Consider the following 27,300-nt stretch of genomic DNA (forward strand, 5'->3'; position numbering starts at 1 on the left):
CAGTAATTGACAAGGGTCATAGGATCCAAGCTAGGTTTCTTTAACAAGGGACGAATGGCAACCAGGACTGTATATGTGTTTTGTGTGTATATATGTATGTGTATATATTTGTGTATATGTGTATATGTGTGTTTGCGTATATATAGGTGGTTTTGTGCATGCATGTAATTTTTGGTTTTTGGTTTATGCTATTTTTCAGTGTTTTTATAAGTGATGGTCACTTGTTGGCCAGAGAGGTGTATTGTGTCCAAATCTGGTGTCAATCCGTCCAGTGGTTTTTGAGTTATGTTAATTCCACAAACTAACACTACATTTTTATTTCTACTAGCCGTCCCTTGCCACGCGTTGCTGTGGCCCACATGGGGGTTCTGTGTGGGAGGTTTGGCCCAATTCTATCGGTGGGGTTCAGAATGCTCTGTGATTGTAGGTAAACTATAAATCTCAGCAACTACAACTCCCAAATGTCAAGATTCTATTTTCCCCAAATTCCACCAGTGTTGACATTTGGGCATAGTTAGTATTTGTGTAGAGTTTGGTCCAGATCCATCATTGTTTGAGTCCACAGTGATCTCTGGATATAGGTGAACTACAACTCCAAAACCAAAGGACACTGCCCACCAAACCCTTCCATTATTTTTTGTTGGTCTGGGGAGAACAGTGTGCCAAGTTTGGTTCAGTTCCATCGTTGGTGGGGTTCAGAATGCTTTTTGATTTTAGGTGAACTATAAATCCCAGTAATTACAACTCCCAAATGACAAAATCAAGTTTTTTTGAGTGAAGGACATACATTGAGTTGTTAGGTGTCTTGTGTCCAAATTTGGTGTCAATTTGTCCAGTGGTTTTTTGAGTTATGTTAATCTCACAAACGAACAATACATTTTTATTTATATAGATGGATACACATTTTAGGGTGGGTTGGACTCTTCTCCAAGTAAACAAAGGCTTAATGATATGTTGGATAAGGTTACCTTTCAAAGAAGGGGTTTCAAACTCATTTTCATAGAGGGCCACATTAGCCTCATGGTTGCCTTCAAAGGGCCATTGATGGATGGAGAATTTATGGATATGGAGGGTCTGTACGACTGTAGGTTTTATATAGCAATATTAAATGATCACTCACAAGCCGGTTTTGCTTGGAAATGAATATATTGCTTGGAAATGAATATATTGCTGTGTCGGACTGGATGAGAGCTAACAAATTGAAATTAAATCCAGACAAGACAGAGGTCCTACTGGTCAGTCGTAAGGCCGAACAGGGCATAGGGTTACAGCCTATGTTAGACGGGGTCACACTCCCCCTGAAGACGCAGGTTCGCAGCTTGGGAGTGATCCTGGACTCATTGCTGAGCCTGGAACCCCAGGTCTCGGTGGTGGCCGGGAGAGCTTTTGCACAATTACAACCTGTGCGCCAGCTGCGCCCGTACCTTGGGAAGTTGGATCTGGCCACGGTGGTTCATGCTCTTGTTACATCCCAACTGGATTACTGCAACGCAGTCTACGTGGGGTTGCCTTTGAAGACTGCTCGGAAACTCCAACTAGTCCAGCGGGAGGCAGCCAGATTGCTCACCGGAGCGACATACAGGGAGCATACCACCCCCCTGTTGTGTCAGTTACACTGGCTGCCGATCCAATTCCGAGCACAATTCAAAGTGCTGGTTTTGACCTACAAAACCCTATACGGTACCGGCCCAGCCTATCTGTCCGAACGCATCTCCCTCTACGTCCCACCTCGGAGTTTAAGATCTTCTGGGGAGGCCCTGCTCTCGACCCCGCCTCTATCACAAGTGAGGCTGGCGAGGACGAGGAGCAGGGCCTTCTCGGTGGTGGCCCCTCACCTGTGGAACTCACTCCCCGGGGAGATCAGATCAGCGACCTCCCTTTTTTCATTCAGAAAAAAATTGAAGACCTGGATGTGGGACCAGGCTTTTGGACATTCTGGCAGCTAAAGGAAAGACCTTGATGATGGGCAGGAACACTGAGCATGAGATTGTTTATTATTGTGTTATGTACTGATGATTTTAACCTGTTAACTGTTTAATTGCTTTTATGTATGTATGTATATTTGACACAGGCATCGAATTGTGCCTTTTTTGTAAGCCGCCCTGAGTCCCCCCTCGGGGGTGAGAAGGGCGGGGTAGAAGTAACTGAAATAAATAATAAATATCTATGCAGCTAAGAAAGACACTACTGACGTTTTCCCACCACCGCTTCCTTTTATACACCTTTCCTGCCCATCTCCCCACTCTTCTCAGTTTCCCTATTAGAGCGTGTTGCTTCACAAGTTCCAATACAAGGTTTCCAGCGCCCTCTGCTGGCTTCAAAATGTCACAGAGAGAGAACTGATTCAGCCAGGATGATTCAGTCACGATGTCACGGAGGGAATTTGTGATGTCTTCATGCCGTCAGAAATCGACTCCTGACAGAGTCAACCATAATACTATGTAACACAATTTTTGTTACTGGGTTATACATGTCGTTTCCTAAACGATTCTATACTACTAAGGAGGCCGTCGAAGTCCTGAACCGGTGCCTGGCCGCTGTAATGGTCTGGATGAGGGCGAACAAACTGAAATTAAATCCAGACAAGACAGAGGTACTCCTGGTCAGTCGCAAGGCCGAACAGGGTATAGGGTTACAGCCTGTGCTGGACGGGGTCGCACTCCCCTTGAAGGCGCAGGTTCGCAGCTTGGGTGTGACCCTGGACTCATCGCTGAGCCTGGAGCCCCAGGTTTCAGCGGTGACCAGGGGAGCATTTGCACAGCTTCGGCTCGTGCGCCAGCTGCGCCCGTATCTTGGGAAGTCTGACTTGGCCACGGTGGTACACGCTTTGGTCACATCCCGCCTCGACTACTGCAACGCTCTCTACGTGGGGCTGCCCTTGAAGACGGTCCGGAAGCTTCAGCTAGTCCAGCGCGCGGCAGCCATGTTATTAACGGGAGCTGGACGCAGAGAGCATACAACGCCCCTGCTGTCCCAGCTCCACTGGCTGCCGATTTGCTACCGGGCCCAATTTAAGGTGCTGGTGTTATCCTACAAAGCCCTAAACGGTTCCGGCCCAAAATACCTTGCAGACCGCATCTCGGCCTACGAGCCCACGAGGGCCTTGAGATCATCCGGGGAGGCCCTTCTCTCGGTCCCGCCTGCCTCACAGGCTCGTCTGGCGGGGACGAGGGAGCGGGCCTTCTCGGTGGTGGCCCCCCGGCTGTGGAACACCCTCCCTGCTGAAGTTAGACAGGCGCCCTCACTGATGGCCTTTCGTAGGGGCCTGAAAACATGGCTCTTCGAGCAGGCCTTCGACTGAGTGTTGAATGACAATGGAACGAACCAGGACTACGAATTTTTGGCTATGACCCCAGGACTTGGCGAAGCGGATTTTTAGTATAAGTATATGTTATGTTGTATTTGTTTGGTTTGTATCGTCATGTTTACTGTACACTGTCTCTTTTTGTTGTTGTTCACCGCCCCGAGTCGCCTTCGGGCTGAGAGGGGCGGTCAATAAATGCAAGAAATAAATAAATAAATAATATAATAAACGTATGTCAAGTTCCATCATCTGTGGTCCATCCTCCTCCAAACAGCACCAAGATGTAGAGTGGGTCATGGGGACTCTGTGTGCCAAGTTTGGTCTTGATTGTCATTGGATGAGGGTCGCAGTGTTGTCTGGAAGTGAATGAACATACTGCAAGTCCCATAATCCGTAGTCCATCCTTCCCCAAAGCGCACCAGAATGTTGAGTTTGACATGGGGGCTCTCTGTGTCAAGTTTGATCTTTATTGGTAATTGGATGAGTGTTACTGTGGTGTCGGGAAGTGAATGAAGGTATGTCAAGCTCCATCATCTGTGGTCCATCCTGCTCCAAACAGCACCAAGATGTAGAGTGGGTCATGGGGACTCTGTGTGCCAAGTTTGGTCTTGATCAGTCATTGGATGAGGTTGCAGCAGTGTCGAGAAGTGAGTGAAGGTTCTTCAAGCCCCATCATCTGTGGTCCATCCTCTTCCAAACTACACTGGGATGTAGAGTCGGTCATGGGGGTTCTGTGTGCCAAGTTTGGTCTTGATCTGTCATTGGTGGGGGCCACAGTGGTCTGTGGTTGACCAAGATTTTCTTGTAGCAGCTGAAGATATGATCAATGGTTTCCTTCTTCTTCTTCTTCTTCTTCTTCTTCTTCTTATTATTATTATTATTATTATTATTATTATTTTACTGACATAAAAATACAGTTATGTCACAGCAAATGAGATATATATGCTGGATTATTATTATTATTATTGTTATTATTATTATTATTATTATTATTTTCTACCCAGCGTTGTTTGTGTGTTGGAGGGACCATTGCCTCCATGCTTTCATTCTTTCTTTCTCTTCCTTCCTTCCCTCATTTTTCTTCCCCCCTCCCTCCCTGCCTTCCTTCTTCTTTCCCTTCTTTTTCACATTCTTTCTTCCTTTCTTTCCCCCTTTTTCCTTCTCCAACTTTGAGTGGGCCTCACAATGTTTCCATGACAACATGGTTCTTGTTGTGACTCTTTCCTTCCTTCCTTCCTTCCTTCCTTCCTTCTTTCCTTCCCCTCCTACACTGGCCACCTTTCTTTCCCAGTGACATCACAAAGGGCCACTTCCCCTGTTTATTATTCCTATTATTCTATAGGAAAAGTTTATTAAACTGCAAAAACTTTGTGTCTGGGGGACACCCTGCAACACATTTTGTGATTGTTTTTCAATGACTCCCTCATCGAGTCTCAACCAATTCAACATAGTTTGGGGCACAGAAACAAAGTTTCTGGAGGATAACAACTACTATCAAAGTAAAAACTGCACAATTTGGATTCCAAAATATTATCCAAGGAAAATTCCCATCACTTTGAACTATGGTCATGTGGACTGTGGATAATGGGAATGACAACCCAATAGCACTGAGGTTAAGGGGAAATGTTAAAAGGCACATTGAAGCCAGAAATCCTATTAATAAGCTTTGTATCTTAATCCAAAGACCACTCTCTCGACTCAACAGAAAAACTGCAATTATCTAGGAGTTCTTGTATCACAACTCCCATCAGCTCTATCATTAGACTCATGATGTCTAATGATAATAAAAATGAGAGTTGTAGTCTAGGGCCACATAAAAGGACATGGTGGGCCGGATTCGGCCCGCGGGCCTTGAGTTTAACACATGTGTTGGGAAATTCTAGCACCATGTACAATTGATAGTTTGTGAAAATCATAAATACCTCATTGGAACAGGGTCATATTCCATCGAGCCTGAAAGGTGCAATTGTGAGACTGTTGCTTAAAAAGGCATCCCTAGATTCCTCGGTCCTGAACAACTACTGGCCTATCTCTAACTTTTTCTTCCTGGGCAAGGTTCTAGAGCGGGTGGTTGCCTCCCAACTCTGGGGATTCTTGGATGACACTGATTATCTAAATCCATAGCAGTAGACCTGGCTATGGCACTGAGACGGTTTGGTCACCTTGGTGGATGACCACCGAAGAGACCCTCCCTGTTGGTTCTCCTGGATATCTCAGCAGCTTTCGATACCATCGACCATGGTATCCTTCTGGGCTGGCTCTCCAGGATGGGTCTTGGAGGCATTGCTCTGCAGTGGCTCTGGATCTTTCTGGAGGGTCATTCCCTGTGAGTGAAACTGAGGGCTACTGCTTGGACCCATGGCCTTTGACTTGTGGGGCTATGGCACTGAGATGGTTTTGGTCACCTTGGTGGGTGACCTCCGAAGAGAGCTTGACAGGAGGAGTGTGTCCCTGTGGGTTCTCCTGGATATCTCAGAGGCTTTTGATATCATTGACCATGGTATCCTTCTGGGCTGGCTCTCCAGGATGGGTCTTGGGGGCATTGCTCTGCAGTGGCTCTGGATCTTTCTGGAGGGTCATTCCCAGTGAGTGAAACTGGGGGCTACTGCTTGGACCCATGGCCTTTGACTTGTGGGGCTATGGCACTGAGATGGTTTTGGTCACCTTGGTGGGTGACCTCCGAAGAGAGCTTGACAGGAGGAGTGTGTCGCTGTGGGTTCTCCTGGATATCTCAGCGGCTTTTGATATCATTGACCATGGTATCCTTCTGGGCTGGCTCTCCAGGATGGGTCTTGGGGGCATTGCTCTGCAGTGGCTCTGGACCTTTCTGGAGGGTCATTCCCAGTTAGTGAAACTGGGAGCTACTGCTTGGACCCATGGCCCTTGACTTGTGGGGCTATGGCACTGAGATGGTTTTGGTCACCTTGGTGGGTGACCTCCGAAGAGAGCTTGACAGGAGGAGTGTGTCCCTGTGGGTTCTCCTGGATATCTCAGCGGCTTTTGATATCATTGACCATGGTATCCTTCTGGGCTGGCTCTCCAGGATGGGTCTTGGGGGCATTGCTCTGCAGTGGCTCTGGACCTTTCTGGAGGGTCATTCCCAGTTAGTGAAACTGGGAGCTACTGCTTGGACCCATGGCCTTTGACTTGTGGGGCTATGGCACTGAGATGGTTTTGGTCACCTTGGTGGGTGACCTCCGAAGAGAGCTTGACAGGAGGAGTGTGTCCCTGTGGGTTCTCCTGGATATCTCAGCGGCTTTTGATATCATTGACCATGGTATCCTTCTGGGCTGGCTCTCCAGGATGGGTCTTGGGGGCATTGCTCTGCAGTGACTCTGGACCTTTCTGGAGGGTCATTCCCAGTGAGTGAAACTGGGAGCTACTGTTTGGACCCATGGCCTTTGACTTGTGGGGCTATGGCACTGAGATGGTTTTGGTCACCTTGGTGGGTGACCTGCGAAGAGAGCTTGACAGGAGGAGTGTGTCCCTGTGGGTTCTCCTGGATATCTCAGTGGCTTTTGATATCATTGACCATGGTATCCTTCTGGGCTGGCTCTCCAGGATGGGTCTTGGGGGCATTGCTCTGCAGTGGCTCTGGATCTTTCTGGAGTGTCATTCCCAGTTAGTGAAACTGGGGGCTACTGCTTGGACCCATGGCCTTTGACTTGTGGGGCTATGGCACTGAGATGGTTTTGGTCACCTTGGTGGGTGACCTGCGAAGAGAGCTTGACAGGAGGAGTGTGTCCCTGTGGGTTCTCCTGGATATCTCAGTGGCTTTTGATATCATTGACCATGGTATCCTTCTGGGCTGGCTCTCCAGGATGGGTCTTGGGGGCATTGCTCTGCAGTGGCTCTGGATCTTTCTGGAGTGTCATTCCCAGTTAGTGAAACTGGGGGCTACTGCTTGGACCCATGGCCTTTGACTTGTGGGGCTATGGCACTGAGATGGTTTTGGTCACCTTGGTGGGTGACCTCCGAAGACAGCTTGACAGGGGGAGTATGTCCCTGTTGGTTCTCTGGATATCTCAGCGGCATTGGATATCATTGACCATGGTATCCTTCTGGGCCAGCTCTCCGGGATGGGTCTTGGGGGCATTGCTCTGCAGTGGCTCCAGACCTTTCTGGAGGGTCGTTCCCAGTTGGGGAAGCTGGGGGCTACCTTCTTGGACCCATGGCCTTTGACTTGTGGGGTCCCGCAAGGTCCTATTCTATCACCCATGCTTTTTAATATCTACATGAAACCACTGAGGTTATCCAGAGTTTTGGAGTTGGGGCCATGTGTATGCAGTTGACACCCAACTCTACTACTCATTTCCACCAAACTCCAAGGAAGCCTCCTAGACCTTGAACCAGTGTCTGACTGCTGTGATGGACTGGATGAGGGCTAACAGGTTGAAGCCTAATCCAGACAAGACAGAGACACTCCTGTAGATCTAAGAAAACTATTTCTAGATTTAAGTCATTGACGTGCTGGTTGATACCCAAACAGGGGATGAGCTGGAGATGTCTCTGCCTTGGTCCTTTCACTATTGGCTGCTACTTCCAGGTGAATGTCAGGTGGTGCAATACCGGCTAAGCAGTGTAATTTCTCCAGTGGTATAGGGCGTAGACACCCCGTGATAATGCGGCATGTCTCATTAAGAGTCACATCCATTGTTTTAGTGTGGTGAGATGTGTTCCACACTGGGCATGCATACTCAGCAGCAGAGTAGCACAGCGCAAGGGCAGATGTCTTCATTGTGTCTGGTTGTGATCCCCAGGTTGTGCCAGTCAGCTTTCGTATGATATTGTTTCTAGTACCCACTTTTTGCTTGATATTCAGGCAGTGCTTCTTGTAGGTCAGAGCACGGTCCAGAGTGACTCCCAGGTATTTGGGTACACTGCAATGCTCCAGTGAGATTCCTTCCCAGGTAATCATAAAATCATAGAATCATAGAATCAAAGAGTTGGAAGAGACCTCATGGGCCATCCAGTCCAACCCCATTCTGCCAAGAAGCAGGAATATTGCATTCAAATCACCCCTGACAGATGGCCATCCAGCCTCTGCTTAAAAGCTTCCAAAGAAGGAGCCTCCACCACACTCCGGGGCAGAGAGTTCCACTGCTGAACGGCTCTCACAGCCAGGAAGTTCTTCCTAATGTTCAGATGGAATCTCCTCTCTTGTAGTTTGAAGCCATTGTTCCGCGTCCTAGTCTCCAAGGAAGCAGAAAACAAGCTTGCTCCCTCCTCCCTGTGGCTTCCTCTCACATATTTATACATGGCTATCATATCTCCTCTCAGCCTTCTCTTCTTCAGGCTAAACATGCCCAGTTCCCTAAGCCGCTCCTCATAGGGCTTGTTCTCCAGACCCTTGATCATTTTAGTCGCCCTCCTCTGGACACATTCCAGCTTGTCAATATCTCTCTTGAATTGTGGTGCCCAGAATTGGACACAATATTCCAGATGTGGTCTAACCAAAACAGAATAGAGGGGTAGCATTACTTCCTTAGATCTAGACACTATGCTCCTAATCCTCAGAGCTCGGGATGCTTAAGGTGAAAGGCACATGTCTGTGTTTTAGATGGGTTGGGGATCAGCTGGTTTTCCCTGTAATAGGCAGTAAGGGCACCTAGAGCTTCGGAGAGCTTCTGTTCAACCATCTCAAAGCTCCCTGCTTGACCAGTGATGGCACGATCATCAGCATAGATGAAACTCTCTGTCCCTTCTGGCAGTGGCTGGTCATTTGTGTAGATGTTGAACATGGATGGAGCAAGCACGCTCCCCTGAGGCAGGCCATTCTTCTGTTTCCGCCATCTGCTTCTCTGGCCCTGGAACTCAACAAAAAAGTTCCTGTTTTGTAGGAGGTTTCCTATGAGGCAGGTGAGGTGGCCGTCCTTGGTGATATTATACATTTTTCTCAGGAGGAGGTGGTGGTTCACAGTCTCATAGGCTGCTGACAAGTCTATGAAGACAGCTCCTGTGATCTGCTGCCTTTCAAAGCCATCTTCTATGTGCTGAGTCAGGTTCAGCACTTGCGATGTGCAGCTTCTGCCTTTCCTGAAGCCAGCTTGCTGTGGGACCAGACAGGGGTCTATTTTTACCATAATTCTATGCAAAAGAATTCTCTCCAGAACTTTGTAGAGGTGGCACAACAGGGAGATTGGTCTGTAGCTTTTTGGATCATTATGGTCTTACCATACCATGGAACAGAATGAGATTGACCAAGTCCAGAGGAGATCCTTGGTGGCGGACAGTCCTTAAATCTATGTAAGGTTTCTTGTAATGGAAATTTACGAAGTAAAGAAATTCCATCCACTCTTCCTTCTGACTTTCCCTGGTTTTCTTTTGGACTTCCATGCTTCCAACCATTTGCGTGGAGTTGGAGCCATTGTTGTGCAAGGGAGTGCATTCGGCGACGCTGCCTGCTGCATGACAAGTTGTCCAACCACACCATCCCGTCCTGCAACCTGGTTTTACTTGCATCATTTCACGCGACCCAACTGGTGGTGATTAGTACCAGCCTACGTAGTAGTCATAAAAATGGATATGTCTTCACCACTTTCATCTCCCTTTCCCTTGAAGGCAGTTTTAGGGTTCTTATCTCTGAAACTTTTGTGAACATGTGTGCACGACTCAAAAAACCTAAATGTGTGCACGACTCAAAAAACCTAAATTAACAAAATGCATGCAATCCCTCTTTGTTAGTTTTTGTTACGTTATTTGCCTGTTCGGGCCAATGGGATGAAGCTTGCTGAAATTGTAGCACACCTTTACCACCCTAAGCCCACCAAGTTTCAGAACGTTTTGCTCCTCCACTGATTTTGCTCCTCCACTGACTCAAAAAACCTAAGTTAACAAAATTCATGCAATCCCTCTTTGTTAGTTTTTGTTAAGTTATTTGCCTGTTTGGGTCAATGGGATGAAACTTACTGAAATTGTAGCACACCTTTACCACCCTAAGCCCACCAAGTTTCAGAACGTTTTGCTCCTCCACTGATTTTGCTCCTCCACTGACTCAAAAAACCTAAGTTAACAAAATTCATGCAATCCCTCTTTGTTAGTTTTTGTTACGTTATTTGCCTGTTCGGGCCAATGGGGCTCCTCCCTCCCTCATTTTGAGGGCTATTGGGATGAAACTTGCTGAAATTGTAGCACACCTTTACCACCCTGAGCCCACCAAGTTTCAGAACGTTTTGCTCCTCCACTGATTTTTAGGATATTTTCAAAGTTTTTATGAACAACATAAAAAGAGGGTTGTTGTAGGTTCCCTTGCTATTTCACAGTTCGCTTTACGTGGACTTGCTGTTTTGCAGATTTCAAAAAAAATTTAAAATATTGACTTTACAACGGGCCTCAGAAAGGGAGGTTGGTTCCAGCACATTAAAAAAAAAAGGTTTTCGACAGAGACTACGCTGGTAAAAAGAAGGAAGAAAAATACAAATATTGGAAATTAGAACAGAGGAATCCACACTCCTCTCTTCTCCACGATACGCTCAGAGGACGTTGGGAAGTCAGACCACAGACACAAAAGGGTAGAGGTGGAGGGAACCAATGTTTTTATTCATCCTCTCTCACTATTATTTCCTTTATTATTATTACTTTTTTTTCTTCTTTTATTTTTCTTCTTTTATGTTTTTTTTCTCTATTCTTTCTACGCTGTATTAATGTATGTATGAAAACATAATAAAAATTATTATAAAAAAAAAGAAAGGGAGGTTGGTGTGTGGCCCCTCGCGTCCTGTCGCTTTTCTTAATTTATAAATAATGTATAAATATATTACATAAATATAAATAATGTATAAATATATTACATAAATATAAATAATGTATAAATATATTACATAAATATAAATAATGTATAAATATTACATAAATATAAATAATGTATAAATATTACAATTAATGTAATATTTAATGTATAAATAATGTGTAAGTATTACAATTAATATAGCGTTCCTACTTCACGGATTTTCACTTATCGCGGAGTGTCCTGGATCGGAACCCCTTTGCTACAGTGTTCCCTCGCTACTTCACGGTTCACTTTACGCGGACTCGCTGTTTTGCGGATTTTCAATTTTTTAAAAAAATATTTACATTACAACGGGCCTCAGAAAGGGAGGCTGTTGTGTGGCCCCTCGCGTCCTGTCACGTATTTGCTCATCCCTTAATGTATAAATCTATATATATATATATTTGTTAGGGGCATCCAACGGAGCCACAAAACTCAAAAAACCCCCAACGAAACTTAACCAAAATTCCCATGCCCATAACACAACCCACAAGGTACAAACATATCTACTCAAAATGAAAAACAACACAACAACACATTCACAAAACGGCAAAACAACTGAGCATGAGCATTGGCGCCCAGCCGCAAGTTCCCTGGCGCGCGCACATGGCCTTCCGGCCAACGTTCCCTCTGCGGAAGCCATGCCCACTCCAAGCCCCGCCGCGCCACTTCCCGCACACACACACCCCCTGCCACACACACACACACAATCCAACGCTCCTTCACTCCCCCCCCCGCCGCACACACACACTCCCCACTGGTAAGACACGCCCCCTTCCTTCGCCTCCCACCCCTTCCCTCCCTGTGTCACCCCTTCCCTCCTCCCACTCCCCACCGGTAAGACACGCCCCCTCCCTCCCTCCCTTCCCCCCCACCCCTTCCGTCCCTGTCTCACTCCTTCCCTCCTCCCACCCTCCGCCAGTAAGACACGCCCCCTCCCTTTGCCGTGGCGGGCCCAATCACACTCACGCCGGTAAGACACGCCCCCTTCCTTCCCCCCTCACCCCTTCCCTCCCTGACTCAGGAAAGAGGTAAAGAAGGAAGGAGAAAAGGAAATAAAAAATGAAAGAAGGAAGGAAACATGGAGGGAAGAAAGGAGGCAAAGGAAGAAAGGGGGAGGGAATGAAGGAAAGAGAGAAGGATGAAACCAAGGAGCGAAAGAAGGAAAGAAAGAAAGAAAGAAAGAAAGAGGTAGAGAAGGAAGAATGGAGAGAAAGGGGGAGAAAAACGGGGAAGGACTAGGTAGGTACCTCTCTTTCATAATACTCCAGATATCTACCTCTACTTTGAAAAGATTTCCTATAGGCCACAGCAACGCGTGGCAGGGTACAGCTAGTAATGTATAAATCTATATAAATAAAAATGTAATGTTTGTTTGTGGGATTAACAGAACTCAAAAACCACTGGACGAATTGACACCGAATTTGGACACAATACCTAACAACCCAAAGTAGGGACAGCTAGTATTACATAAATATAAATATTACAATTAATGTAATATTTAATGTATATATAATGTGTTAATATTACAATTAATATAGTGTCCCTGCTTTGCAGATTTTCACTTATTGCGGGTGGTCCTGGAACGTTACCCCCACAATAAGTGAGCTAACACGGTATACTCTTTCTATCTTCCTATCCATCGATCCATCCTTCATTCCTTCTACCCTTCCCTCCTTTCTTCCTTTCCTCATTGATCCTCTGAGGATGCCATTAGCCACAGACACAGGTGAAATGTTAGGAGAGAATGCTGCTGGAACATGGTCATACAGTCAGAGGCAACCCTAGGTAATTTTCAACGGTAAGCAAGCAGTATTTTAGTGCCCCTGCACAACCAATCACTGATATATATTTTCTCTTCGTCGTGGGAGTTCTGTGTGCCATATTTGGTTCAATTCCATCATTGGTGGAGTTCAGAGTGCTCTTTGATTGTAGGTGAACTATACATTAGGCCTGGGTAACAACGGAAAAATTTGTTTCTAAAATCGATTTGTATTTGGGGGGTTTTTTTGTTTCGATATTTAAAATAATTACAAAATTTTCCCTTAAAAAAGTTCGGTATTTACGAAATTTCGTAAATGTGAAAAAAATTACAAAACATTAACGAATCGATTTCCGAAACAATAACGAATCGATTCGTTAATGGCAGACGCGACCGCGAAATACGCTAAAAAACCTCCAAAAACTTCTGAAGCTTCCCTCTCCCTCTGTTGTTGGCTGTTGGTGTGATATTATAATTTTTTTTTCACTAATTAAACAAAAAACTTGCCCCAGACATGCGGAAATAATAACGAAACGACCTCAGAACAATAACGAAACGAATACAATAACGAAATACGAAGCATTTACAAAACGTGTTTAAAAATTCGTTTTTTAAAAAAATTGCTCCAGAATGGTTCGTTATTAGGGCTGGTCAATTCGTTTCGTTAATTCGTAATTCGCTAAAAAATTTGTTAATTTTTGAATTACGAAACGATTACAAAACATTTTTTTTAACCTGGAAGTGTTTTTAAATATCGAAACGGCAGGCGCCAAAAAATTTTGTATTTCCGTCCATTTCGGAAATACGTAAGATGGCCGCCTGCCGATGCTTGCTGAGAGGGGCGAGCGAGAGGGGCGAGCGAGCGGCGAGCGAGAGGGGCGGAAGCACTCTCTCCTGACATTTCACCCACATCTATGGCAGGCATCCTCAGAGGTTGAGGTCTGTTGGAAACTAGGCAAGTGGGGTTGATATATCTGTGGAATAATGTTCAGGGTGGGAGGAAGAACTCTTGTCTGCTGGAGCGAGAGGGGCGAGCGAGCGGCGAGCGAGAGGGCCCGCCAGAGTGAGTGCCTGCCTTCCCTCCTTAATAATAATTAATAATAATTAATCCCTATTCTACTAAATTAATAATTAAATTTAAAAAATATTGAAAAAATATTGGAAAAAAAAAGGGCGCCATCTTTACAAAATGTTTTGTAAATATTTACGAAATTTCGTAAATACCGAAACTTTTTTTTGGGAAAGTTTTGTAATTATTTTAAATATCGAAACAAAAAAAACCCCCAATTACAAATCGATTTTAGAAACAAATTTTTGCGTTGTTACCCAGGCCTATTCGTTATCGTTTTGTAATTGAAAAAATTAACGAATTATTAACGAATTACGAATTAACGAAACGAAACCGCCCAGCCCTACTATACATCCCAGTAACTACAACTCGCATATGTCAAGGTCTATTTTCCCCCAAGAGTGCCTCAAGAGCGCCCCTGGTCAAAATCAATTATACTGCAAAGGCTTACTTTGCGTAACGGTTGAGCCGCCCCTGCATACAGTCCAAAAAACTCACAGTAACTCAGTGATTCCGGCCATGAAAGCCTTTTGACAATACAGCGAGTCCTGCCTTGAGAAAGCTGTCAGGAGAACAGGCTGTGGGAGTGATATGGAGGCAGGCCAGGAGAGCACCGACGAATCGTCTCAAAGTCACCCGACGGTGCTCTTCCAGACAATTAGTTTCTTTGCTCAGCTGCTCCGCCTTCAGAAAGAATAATCTATGGTTGGTATATACACCTCTCCCAGAATATCAAGTTGCTTCAATGCAGTTGAACCACAGTTGACTCATTGGCTTCCGAAGCTCTCATGGTGTTCCTCCTGGCTCTTTTGTCCCAGGTGGCCAGCCTGGCGGCCACTCTTTTCTCCCTACTGCTGTCATGGGCCCTTTTCTACCATTTCTCCACCACCCAAATGCCTGCTGGGATTGGTCAGCCGTTGAAAGTCAGGATCCTGCATGTTTGCAGCATCACGGTTTACTGCCTGGTGAGTTTCTCCTTGAGGTTCGGCTTCATGTCCTTGATTGATTCGAGAAGATAGGAAGGAACTGGGAGACAAGGTATTCCCATGTGTACAGGTGTGCAAATTTCTCGCACAAGTCCATGTGGAAATGTCAATCAGCATATATATGTGCTTGCATCCATTGTCTACTTTCCCCACCACGTGGTGTGTGTATACTCACCATGCGTTGTACCCACCACACATTGCTGTGGCCAACCTTCCCTCCCTCTTTCCCTTCTTTTTTTCTCTCCTTCCTTTCTCGCTCTTTCCTTCCTTTCTTCCCTTTTTTCTTTCTTTCTCTCCTTCCTTCTCTTCTTCCTCTTCCCTCCCTTCGCCCCCCTTTTCTTTCCCTTCTTCTTTCTCTCCTTTCTTCCCTCTCTTCCTCTTCCCTCCCTTCACCCCCCTTTTCTTTCCCTTCTTCTTTCTCTCCTTTCTTCCCTCTCTTCCTCTTCCCTTCCTTCCCCCCTTTTCTTTCCCTTCTTTCTCTCCTTCCTTCCTTCTCTTCCTCTTCCCTCCCTTTACCCCCTTTTCTTTCCCTTCTTCTTTCTCTCCTTTATTCCCTCTCTTCCTCTTCCCTTCCTTCCCCTCTTTTCTTTCCCATCCCCTTTCTCTCCTTCCTTCCTTCTCTTCCTCTTCCCTCCCTTTACCCCCTTTTCTTTCCCTTCTTCTTTCTCTCCTTTCTTCCCTCTCTTCCTCTTCCCTTCCTTCCCCTCTTTTCTTTCCCGCCCCCTTTCTCTCCTTCCTTCTTCTTCTTCCCTTCCATTCCCCTCTTTTCTTTCCCTTCTTCTTTCTCTCCTTTCTTCCCTCTCTTCCTCTTCCCTTCCTTCCCCTCTTTTCTTTCCCGCCCCCTTTCTCTCCTTCCTTCTTCTTCTTCCCTTCCATTCCCCCCTTTTCTTTTCCTTCTTCTTTCTCTCCTTTATTCCCTCTTCCTCTTCCCTTCCTTCCCCTCTTTTCTTTCCCATCCCCTTTCTCTCCTTCCTTCTCTTCCTCTTCCCTTCCTTCGCCCCCCTTTCTTTCCCTTCTTTCTCTCCTTTCTTCCCTCTCTTCCTCTTCCCTTCCTTCCCCTCTTTTCTTTCCCATCCCCTTTCTCTCCTTCCTTCTTTTTCTCTTCCCTCGCTTCGCCCCCTTTCTTTCCCTTCTTTCTCTCCTTTCTTCCCTCTCTTCCTCTTCCCTTCCTTCGCCCCCCTTTTCTTTTCCTTCTCCTTTCTCTCCTTTCTTCCCTCTCTTCTTCTTTCCTTCCTTCCCCTCTTTTCTTTCCCTTCCCCTTTCTCTCCTTCCTTCCTTCTCTTCCTCTTCCCTCCCTTCGCCCCCCTTTTCTTTCCAGTTCCCTTTCTCTCCTTCCTTCCTTCTCTTCCTATTCTTGGACTGCAACTCCCAGCAGTCCTCCTGATCCATCTACCTACCTACTTATCTATCTCTATCTAATCGATCTATCTGGAGGATTGCTGGAAGTTGTAGTCCAGGAATAGGAAATGGGAAATATGCCGGGATTGGGATGCTCTCAAAGAAATCCAAGGAGAAGAAAGCTTGCATCTTGGAAGCAGTGCATTTGGACCCCCCCCCTTTCCTAAAGGGCCTGGTCTAGGGGATGATGGGAGTTGTAGTCTGGAAGACAGTGAGGATATGCTATTGTGTTTTGTTTGCCAGGGGGAGTTGTTTTTGCGCATGCGCTGCAGCGTCTTTTTGCTTTTTTGCCTTTTAAAGTCTTTTTGCAGAGTTTTTCAGTGCTTTTATGAGTGATGGTCACTCGTTGGCCTGAGAGGTGTCTTGTGTCCAAATTTGGTGTCGATTTGTCCAGTGGTTTTTGAGTTCTGTTAATCCCACAAACTAACACTACATTTTTTGTATATACTAGCCTTCCCCTGCCATGCGTCGCTGTGGCCCAGTCTGTGTTTTGTGTGTGTATATATGTGTGTATATATTTGTGTATATGTGTGTTTGCGTGTATATATATATATATATATATATATATATGTAGAGAAATGTTTATTATAAAGTGTTTATTATACTGTGTTTAAACTGTATTTATGTTTTACATTGGTTGCCGTGGCCTAGCTGTGAGAGATAGGTTGCCATGGTGACAAGGCAGAAGAGGAGGTGGGCGGAGCTTAAGGAGAAAAAGGTTTGAAAGTGACAGTTAATTTTCAGTCAGGAGGAAGAGACCCTGAGAAGAGGAGCAGAGTTAGTTAGGGCTCTGTGGTGTGAAGCAGTGTAAATTCAGTTAGTTCTTAGTATTTGTGAATATTTCTTCAGCAAGGGAGCTGAAGGAGAAACCTCGTTAGATTGCTTGAGTTAAAAAGAATCTAACAGAGGGGGTTTTAGGATCGCCAGTAGTGGAAGACTGGAGATCAGTGGTTTGATCCGGTATAGGACAAACAGTGTGAATATTCACAACAGGGAACACTGAAATAATAAAGCACTTCACTGTAGAAGGAGTTTATAAGATTGTAACAACTAAAGCCTGAATGTATCTCAACCAAGCCATATTGTAACCATCAAGCATATGCCAAGCTCAACATCTCAATATTGCAACAATTACGCTTTGTTTAACAATAAACTTGTTCTCTTTGTATTTTAAACCTGCCTCCTCCATTGATTTTACGTTCGGTGCATTCCACTCTACCAAAGTTACCTCACAACGCAAATAGGGATAAACAGAGACTTTAAGACCAGCGTCTCTAAACTTATTGGTGGCATTAGGAGAATTAATACTTCCTTACATTTTTGGTGGTCCCATTTGGTGGGATTAACGCATGACTTTACATTTTATTGGTGGCATTGATAAGTCTTTACAATATATATATATATCCTGTTGTGACTGGGCACCAAAGATTGTCTCACACAGCAGTTTAATGGTTAACAAAAAGGTCTTTAATGAGTCTCTAGTAGGTTAATAGCACTTGAGCAGCAGTGCTATTTAACAAGTAAACAAAGGAGGGAGCTAAGCCAGATTATCCCAGTATTCAGACTCAGGGAAAAGGAAAGCAAGAGCAAACGCTGGCATTGATAAGCACGGAATCAAAACGGTCCTTGGTCATACACAGGCAAGAGCAGTAACAAAGTCCAGAAAGCAGTTGCGTGGTCCAGGAACGTTTCCAAAGTCAGGGCCAAGGAGAAGTCACTCACGTAGTCCAATCTGGGTCGTGGGGGAACTCCTCCACCCACCTGTGGTGGAGGAGGTCACTGATGACCCAGCAGCTCGGTGTCGCGATTTCGCACACCATTTTGCAGGTAAAGTCGCTCAGATACGCCTTGAGCTCGACTCCAATTCCATCGCAGTGCCTGAAGAGGTGACGGAGGCATCTGCTTGTCCAATTTTGTGGGATTCTTTTAGGCTTGTTCTCCCTGAAACCGTAGAGGAGGTTCTTGGGGCTGTGAGGGCGACCACCTCACCTCTAGACCCATGCCCATCTTGGCTCATTAAATCAGCCAGGGAGGGGTTGGTTGACTGGTTTGTATTGATTATCAATGCATCGTTGGAGCAAGGGATTTTTCCATCTGGTCTGAAACAGGCTGTGGTTCGTCCACTCCTCAAAAAGGCTTCCCTTGACTCCACGGTGCTGAATAACTACAGGCCAGTCTCCAACCTCCCTTTCTTGGGTAAGGTGCTGGAGCGGGTGGTCGCCTCGCAGCTCCAGAGCTTCCTAGATGATACCAACTACCTAGATCAGTCACAGTCTGGTTTCAAGCCTGGCCATGGCACCGAGACAGCCTTGGTCGCCTTGGTGGATGACCTCCGCAGAGAGCTGGACAGGGGGAGTGTGACCCTGCTGGTTCTCTTGGACATCTCAGCGGCTTTCGATACCATCGATCATGGTATCCTTCTGGGTCGTCTCTCTGGGATGGGCCTTGGGGGCACGGTTTTGTCGTGGCTCCGGTCCTTCCTGGAGGGACGGACCCAGATGGTGAAGCTGGGAGACGCCTGCTCGGACCCCTGGCCTTTGACCTGTGGGGTCCCACAAGGCTCCATTCTGTCGCCCATGCTTTTCAACATCTACATGAAACCGCTGGGAGAGGTCATCCGGAGTTTTGGAGTTGGGTGCCATCTTTATGCGGATGACGCGCAACTCTACTACTCCTTTCCACCTAATTCCAAGGAGGCTTCTCGGGTGCTGGACGAGTGCCTGGCCGCTGTGTCTATCTGGATGAGGAAGAGCAAGCTGAAGATCAATCCCGACAAGACAGAGGTCCTCCTGGTCGATCGTAAACCGGACCGGGGTATAGGGTGGTTACCTGTGTTGGACGGGGTTACACTCCCCCTGAAGCCACAGGTCCGCAGTTTGGGTGTCCTCTTGGATTCTTCGCTCACACTTGAGGCTCAGTTGTCGGCGGTATCCGGGAGGGCCTTTGCACAATTGAGACTTGTGCGCCAACTGCGACCGTACCTCGTGAAGGCTGATCTGGCCGGGGTGGTCCACGCCTTGGTCACCTCTAGAATGGATTACTGCAATGCGCTCTACGTGGGGCTGCCCTTGAAGACGGCTCGGAAACTTCAATTGGTCCAGCGGGCAGCAGCTAGGATGCTAACTGGAGCTCATTATCAGGAGAGGTCAACCCTCCTGTTCAAGGAGCTCCACTGGCTGCCATTTATTTTCCGAGCCCAATTCAAGGTGCAGGTGCTCACCTACAAAGCCCTGAACGGTTTGGGACCACCCTACCTGCGTGACCGCATCTCCATCTACGAACCCACACGCTCACTCCGGTCATCTGGGGAGGCCCTGCTCGTGATCCCACCTACGTCGCAAGCGCGCTTGGTGGGGACACAGGACAGGGCCTTCTCTGTGGCGGCCCCCCGACTTTGGAACGCCCTTCCAAAAGAGCTTCGTCAGGCCCCTACTCTAGCAGTTTTCAGAAGGAACCTAAAAACTTGGCTGTTCCGATGTGCCTTCGCAGATTAGGAATCCCCATCCCAAGTCCTAGATGCACTTTAGCACAACTATTGTTGCTGCACACCGCACTTTTAATCTTACCTTCCTCCTGCCATCTCAGCACTTTTAACCCTGTACCCCATTGCGCTGGCCGAACCAGTTTTAATAGTGTCTTGATGTATTGTCATTGTGGTTATTTTGCTTAATTGTTTTGATTTGCTTTGTTTATTGTTGTGTTATGTTTTCTATTGTATTGTATTTGAGGCTTCGGCCCGTGTAAGCCGCATCGAGTCCTTCGGGAGATGCTAGCGGGGTACAAATAAAGTTAATAAATAATAAATAATAAATCCAAAGTCAAGGCACAAGAAGACACAATAACTGGAAACCCAGGACCCAGACAGAGGTTAGGCAGCACAAAGACCGGATACAACGCTTTGTCCTCTGCAAAGCTACATGTCCCAGAGCTCCGATTTTTATTAGCAGTCATCATCACTTGATTGGCTTTCATCACTATCACCTGGGTCATCTCTCCCACCTGCTGGCTCGTTACCTCGCCAGCGCTGCCATCGTTGATCAGAATCCTGCCAAGATGTACCTTCCTGCCATGTACTTTGAAATCCCTCGTACTTGTCACTGGACGTGGGTTGATTACATATGTCCTGAATTTCCCTAACCCGAGTCCAGTCTAATTCCTCCTCCATCTCCTCATTGCTGGCTTTTAGTTCATCTGCACTGGAATTGTCCGCTGTATCTTTAAACTCAGCGTTTCCTCATCACTATCGGACTCATTGGCAGCCCACTTTACTCCCCGGTAATCCCCTTCTTCCAGATCCTTGGGTGTAAACCCTGCAAAATCTTCCCTGTCGCTAGGCGCTAAGAATCATAGAATCATAGAATCAAAGAGTTGGAAGAGACCTCATGGGCCATCCAGTCCAACCCCATTCTGCCAAGAAGCAGGAATATTGCATTCAAATCACCCCTGACAAATGGCCATCCAGCCTCTGCTTAAAAGCTTCCAAAGAAGGAGCCTCCACCACACTCCGGGGCAGAGAGTTCCACTGCTGAACGGCTCTCACAGTCAGGAAGTTCTTCCTCATGTTCAGATGGAATCTCCTCTCTTGTAGTTTGAAGCCATTGTTCCGCGTCCTAGTCTCCAAGGAAGCAGAAAACAAGCTTGCTCCCTCCTCCCTGTGGCTTCCTCTCACATATTTATACATGGCTATCATATCTCCTCTCAGCCTTCTCTTCTTCAGGCTAAACATGCCCAGTTCCCTTTTTTAAAATATTCTTTATTGAAATTTCCATACATAAAAATAAAGAGGGGATAGTTGGGGTATGTGAGGGTGGGGGGAAGGGGAGGATTAAACAAGAGGGTAGTGAGGATCACCGAAATCACAAAAATCAAGAATCAAAAAAAGAGAAAAAAGAAAAAAAAAAGAGAGACAACAACCACCACAGCAAAACAGGAAAAATAAAAAATAAAAAAATAAATAAAAAAAAATTAAAATAATGTTGACCTCCTGGTACCATCCCAGGATCTTCCTCTTCGTTTTCTTTCCAGCACATTTCTTCACTTAACTTTCTTTCCCTCTTTTGGTCGTATTTCAGTCTTTATCTATCTATTTCATATTACTATTTCTTTGCTTTTGTTTTTCAAGTATTCTGTTACTTCACTCCAGTCAGTCTCTTTCCTATTAACTTCCCTATTCTTTAGTAGTAGGAAGGTGAGTTTATCTAAATTCCTGATATCTAACATTTTCGCCGTCCAGTCCTTCACTCCGGGAATTTCCTCTCGTCTCCACATCTTGGCATAGCACATTCTCGCCGCTGTCAATGCCAGGAAGAGGATTTTATCTTTATCCTCATCTGCTATTCTTTCATACATTCCTAGTAAAAATAACTCCGGCTTTTGGGGCAGCTGAATTTTTAACATAGTTTGGATTTCCTTATGGATCTCTCTCCAATATTTTTTAGCTTTCTCGCACGTCCACCATAGATGGAAAAAGGATCCTTCTTTATCTCTGCACTTCCAACAGTCAGTGCTTGAATTATTGTAGATCTTCCCCAGTTTTTGGGGGGTCAAATACCATCTTTGTGATATTTTGACCCAATTTTCTCTGAGTTCGACCGCATATGTAAATTTCAGTCTCTTTTTCCATATTACTCTCCATTCTTCTCTTCTGATATTTCTGTGTATATTTTCGTTCCATCTTTTCATGTAATTTTTCTCTTCTTTCTGATCCAAGTACCAATCTAACAGTTTTTTGTATATTTTGGAAATTAACTTTTTGTTCGTATCCATTATGCTATCCCAGAATTCATTACCCTGTGCGAATCCCACCTTTTGATCTATTTTAAATTTCTCCTTTATCTGCCAGTAGTGGAACCAAGATATATTTTTGTCCATTAAAATTAGTTCCTGTTGTTCTTTTAATTCTTTCTTACCTGATTTATCCTTTAAAATTTCTTTATAAATAGGCCATTCTGACCATCCAAGGCATCTTCTTTGTATCGCCTCAAGGGGCGAAACCCAGAGAGGTGTTTTATCGTATAGTTTTGGCTTATATTTATCCCACACTTTTAAGATTGCAGACCTTATAAAATGATTCCCAAAATTTTTTTCTTTTTCTTTCCCCTTGTACCAAATATATTGGTGCCACCCTACTCTCAGGTCTATCCCCTCTAACGTTAATAGCTTTTTATTCCTTAACAAGGTCCAATCTCTGGCCCACGTTAGTGCTGCCGCTTCAAAGTATGTTTTCAGGTCTGGAGTAGCCAGACCACCTTTTTCTTTTTGTTCTATTAAGTTTTTATAATTAATTCTAGGTTTTTTGTTATTCCAAATATATTTTCTAATATCCCTATTCCAACTTTTTATCAAATCCATATTTCTTATTATAGGTAAGTTCTGGAATAAAAATATCATTTTAGGTAGAATTTTCATTTTAATAGAGGCAATTTTTCCTAATAAAGAGAGGTTGGAGTTTTTCCATCTGTCTAAATCCCTTCTAATTTCTTTCCATTTGTTTATATAATTATTTTGTAGGAGCTGTAAATTTTTCGCTGTTATCTGGATCCCTAAGTATTTAATTTTTGGGACGATTTGTATTTTCCATTTGTTTTGTATTTCCTCTTTTTCCCTTTCTCCAATATTTTTGACTATTGCTTTTGTTTTTCCCAAGTTCATTCTAAAACCTGCCACCTCCCCATAATTTTTTATTTCGTCTAGCCAAAGTCCTGTCTTTTCTTTTGGATTCTCAATCACACAGATGACATCATCTGCGAAAGCTTTATATTTATAGTCGAGTCCCTGTATTCTAGCCCCCTCCAACTTCTTTTCTTCCCTTATCCTTTTTAGTAGAACTTCTAAAGATAAAACAAATAATAGGGGCGATAAAGGGCATCCCTGCCTCGTTCCCTTTTCTATTTTGATCTTTTCAGTTTCTTGTCCATTAATTATAATTTTGGCCTCCTGATTTTCGTAAATTGCTTCCACCGCGTTTCGAAAACGCTCCTCATAGGGCTTGTTCTCCAGACCCTTGATCATTTTAGTTGCCCTCCTCTGGACACATTCCAGCTTGTCAATATCTCTCTTGAATTGTGGTGCCCAGAATTGGACACAATATTCCAGATGTGGTCTAACCAAAGCAGAATAGAGGGGTAGCATTACTTCCTTAGATCTAGACACTAGGCTCCTCTTGATGCAGGCCAAAATCCCATTGGCTTTTTTTGCTGCCACATCACATCTCGAATACGCTCCAGCTGATGCTGATCCAGCTCTGACTCAGCATTACTCCTTCTTTCGTTACAACTGGTAGCAGCTTTGCTGCCAAGACGCTGAGCCACAACATATCCGCTAACTTGTGGGGGCTATTCTCTCTCCTCTATTATTTAACATCTATATGCGACCGCTTGCCCGACTGGTGCGGAGCTTTGGGCTTGAGTGGCACCAGTACGCTGACGACACTCAGCTCATTCTGAGGACGGAGGGCCGGCCGGACTCTGTACCCAAAAATTTCCATCATTGCCTTGAGGCCGTTACTGGATGGTTGCGTGCCAGCAGGTTGAGGGTGAACCCAGCGAAGATGGAGATCCTTTGGCTGGGCCGTCCAGGTGGGAGGGAGATCCAGCTGCCTACCCCGGATGGCGAGACACTACGTCCATCACCTTCTGTAAAGAGTCTTGGTGTCTTCTTGGGCACTCTGCTCACAATGGAGGCCCAGGTCTCTGCTGTGAGCAGATCTGCGTTTTTCCACCTACGTCAGGCTAGGTGACTGGCTCCTTTCCTATCTAGGAACGACCTGGCTATGGTCATCTAGGCGACGGTCATCTCGAGGCTTGACTACTGTAACACCCTCTACATTGGCCTTCCTTTGTCAGTGATCCGGAAACTGAAGCTGGTGCAAAATGCGGTGGCTCGTCTTCTCGCCGGGGTGCCAGTGAGGTGTCGTATCACCCCAATTCTCCAACAGCTGTACTGGCTACCGATTGAGTACCAGATTACTTTGAAGGTGCTGGTACTGACCTTTAAGGCCTTATATGGTCTGGGGCCGGCGTACCTGAGGGTCCGCTTATCCCCCTACCAACCCCAGAGATTACTTTGGTCTGAAGACCAAAATTTGCTTGAAGTCCCCAACATCCGGACTTATCATCTGTCCTCTACTAGGCAGAGAGCCTTCTCAATTGTGGCCCCTTATTTATGGAATGCCTTGCCAGTTGAAACCCGAACTATCCGAGACCGACTTGCTTTTCGGAAAGCCTGTAAAATCTTTCTCTTCCAACAAGCTTTCAATGGGTGAATAACTCGGGACTATGTCTGTTCTTGTTTTATTGTATTTTAAAGTTAATTGTATTGTTTTAATCTACTGCTGTAAACCGCTCCGAGCCAATTTGGGAGTAGCGGTATACAAGTCAAATAAATAATAATAATAATAATCTATATATATAAATTTGTTAGGGGCATCCAACGAGGAAACAAAACTCAAAACCCCCCCAACGAAACTTAACCAAAATTGCCATGCCCATAACACAACCCACAAGGTACAAACATATCTACTCAAAATGAAAAACAACACAACAACACACTCACAAAACGGCAAATCAACAAAACTCACAAACCCCCCAACGAAACTTAACCAAAATTCCCATGCCCATAACACAACCCATAAGGTACAAACATATCTACTCAAAATGAAAAACAACACAACAACACACTCACAAAACGGCAAAACAACTGAGCATGCGCATTGGTGCCCAGCCGCAAGTTCCCTGGCGCGCGCACACAGTTCCCTCCGCGGAAGCCATGCCCACTCCAAGCCCCGCCGCGCCGCTTCCCGCACACACACACCCCCGCCGCACGCACACACACAACCCCACGCTCCATCACTCCCCCCGCCGCACACACACACGCAACCCCACGCTCCATCACTCCCCCCACCGCCACACACACACGCACAACCCCACTCTCCCCCGCTGCCGCACACACATGCAACCCCACGCTCCATCACTCCCCCCGCTGCCGCACACACACACACAACCTCACGCTCCATCACTCGCCTGCCCCAATCTTACCTCCTTTTACTTCACGCCACCTCCAAACCCCACCGCACCCCTTCCCGCCCTGTCAAAATCCAGGAAAGACAGGAAGGAAGGAAAGAAGGAAGAAAGAGAAAGGGAGATAAAGAAAAGGGGGAAGGAAGGAAAGTTAGAGAAAGAAGGAAGAAGAAAAGGAAAGAAAAGGAAAGATGGAAGGAAAGAAAAGAGAGACAGCAGAAGAGAAAGAAAAAGGGGGAAGGAAGGAAAGAGGTAGAGAAGGAAGAAATGAGAGACAGAGGGAGGGAAAGAAAAAGGGGGAAGGAAGGAAGGAGAGAAGGAAAGAAAAAAGGGAATGAAAGAAGGAAAGAGGGAGTGAAGGAAGGGGGAAGATGTAGAGAAAGAGGGAGGGAAGGAAAGAAGGAAAGAGAAGGAAGAAAAGAGACCAGAAGAGAAAGAAAAAGGGGGAAGGAAGGAAGGAGAGAAGGAAAGAAAAAAGGGAATGAAGGAAGGAAAGAGGGAGTGAAGGAAGGGGGAAGATGTAGAGAAAGAGGGAGGGAAGGAAAGAAGGAAAGAGAGAAGGAAGGAAAGAGGCCAGAAGAGAAAGAAAAAGGGGGAAGGAAGGAGATAGAGAAGGAAGAGGAGAAGGAAAGATGGGAGGGAAGGAAGGAAGGAGGGAAAGAAGGAGAGAAAGAGGGAAGGTTGGTCACAGCAACGCGTGGCGGGTAAAGGTTGTTATTTCTATTATTATTATGATGATGCTATTTTTCCTCTGAGACCCTTTTAGGTGGAATGGGAGAGGTGTCAGGTCCCGGAGGCAATGCATTGCATTATTGTTATCGTTATGATGGTGGTGAAATAAAAGGAAATAAAAAGAGAAAGAAGGAAGCAAACAGGGAGGGAAGAAAGGCAAAGGAAGAAAGGGGGAGGGAATGAAGGAAAGAGAGAAGGATGAAACCAAGTAGTGAAAGAAGGAAAGAAAGAGGTAGAGAAGGAAGAAAGGAGAGAGAGGGGGAAGGAATAGGTAGGTACCTCTCTTTCATAATAGTCCAGATATCTACCTCAACTTTGATAAGTTTTACTATAGGCCACAGCAACGCGTGGCAGGGCACAGCTAGTAATAATAATAATAATAATAATAATAATAATAATAATAATAATAAATCCGCACACGTGTGTGCAGATCGGCCATATCCTCTCTATTCACCTCAATAAGCCTGAGGGTGAGGAAAAGCCAGCGAAGGCGGCACCACGATGATATGTCATAATGGGAAGAGAAAGGCAGATTAGTTCTTGATCAACATGCCATTCCAGTTCTTCGGGAGGAGAAAGGCAAAGCAGGGAGAGGATGTGGGAAGGACAAGGCAGGTCTGTGGGGAGAGAATGAAGTAACACGCCGTCGAGGTCTACGAATCCGCAGAAAGCTGCGCAATGCAATCCTATAATCAGCATTACATAGTGTAATCCTGTAATCCAACGCTATGCGGACACAAGTATTCCAGATCTGGAAAAATAATAGACCCAAAATGTAGACCCAAACATTTTGTCTAAGGCAGCGTTTCTCATCCTGGGGGTTGGGATCCCTGGGCGGGGGGGGGGGGGGGTCGTGAGGGGGTGTCAGATCGGTCGGGTTGGAGGGGGATTGAGTTTGTCAATTGTAGTTATTCCCATTGGGTGTCAGAGACCATCAGAAATCACATTTTTTTGTTGATTATGGGGGTTCTGTGTGCTACGTTTGGCCCAATTCTATCGTTGGTGGGGATCAGAATGATCTTTGTAGGTGAATTATACATCCCAGCAACTACAACTCCCAAATGTCAAGGTCTATTTTCCCCAAACTCCACTTGTGTTCACATTAGGGCATATTGAGTATCTATGCCAAGTTTGGTCCAGCTCCATCATTGTTCCATTCCACAGTGCTCTCTTTATGTAGGTGAACTACAACTCCCAAACTCAAGGTCAATGCCCACCAAACCCTTCCAGTATTTTCTGTTAATCAAGGGAGTCCTTGATTCAG

General features: G+C 45.6%; 1 protein-coding gene across 1 annotated transcript in view; it reads left to right on the forward strand.

Annotated features, from left to right (window-relative positions):
- Window positions 1-14,678: 14,678 nt before the first annotated feature.
- LOC132764753 (arylacetamide deacetylase-like 4) overlaps window positions 14,679-27,300 on the forward strand; it is a 22,717-nt gene continuing 10,095 nt past the window's right edge. Inside the window, exon 1 of the mRNA XM_060758804.2 lies at window positions 14,679-14,868. Within this exon, the coding sequence (XP_060614787.2) occupies window positions 14,692-14,868 (177 nt within the window). The 5' untranslated portion in view covers window positions 14,679-14,691. The remainder of the gene's footprint in view (window positions 14,869-27,300) is intronic.

This window comes from Anolis sagrei, chromosome 13 (assembly GCF_037176765.1).
Source record: "Anolis sagrei isolate rAnoSag1 chromosome 13, rAnoSag1.mat, whole genome shotgun sequence".
NCBI classification, from domain to species: domain Eukaryota; kingdom Metazoa; phylum Chordata; class Lepidosauria; order Squamata; family Dactyloidae; genus Anolis; species Anolis sagrei.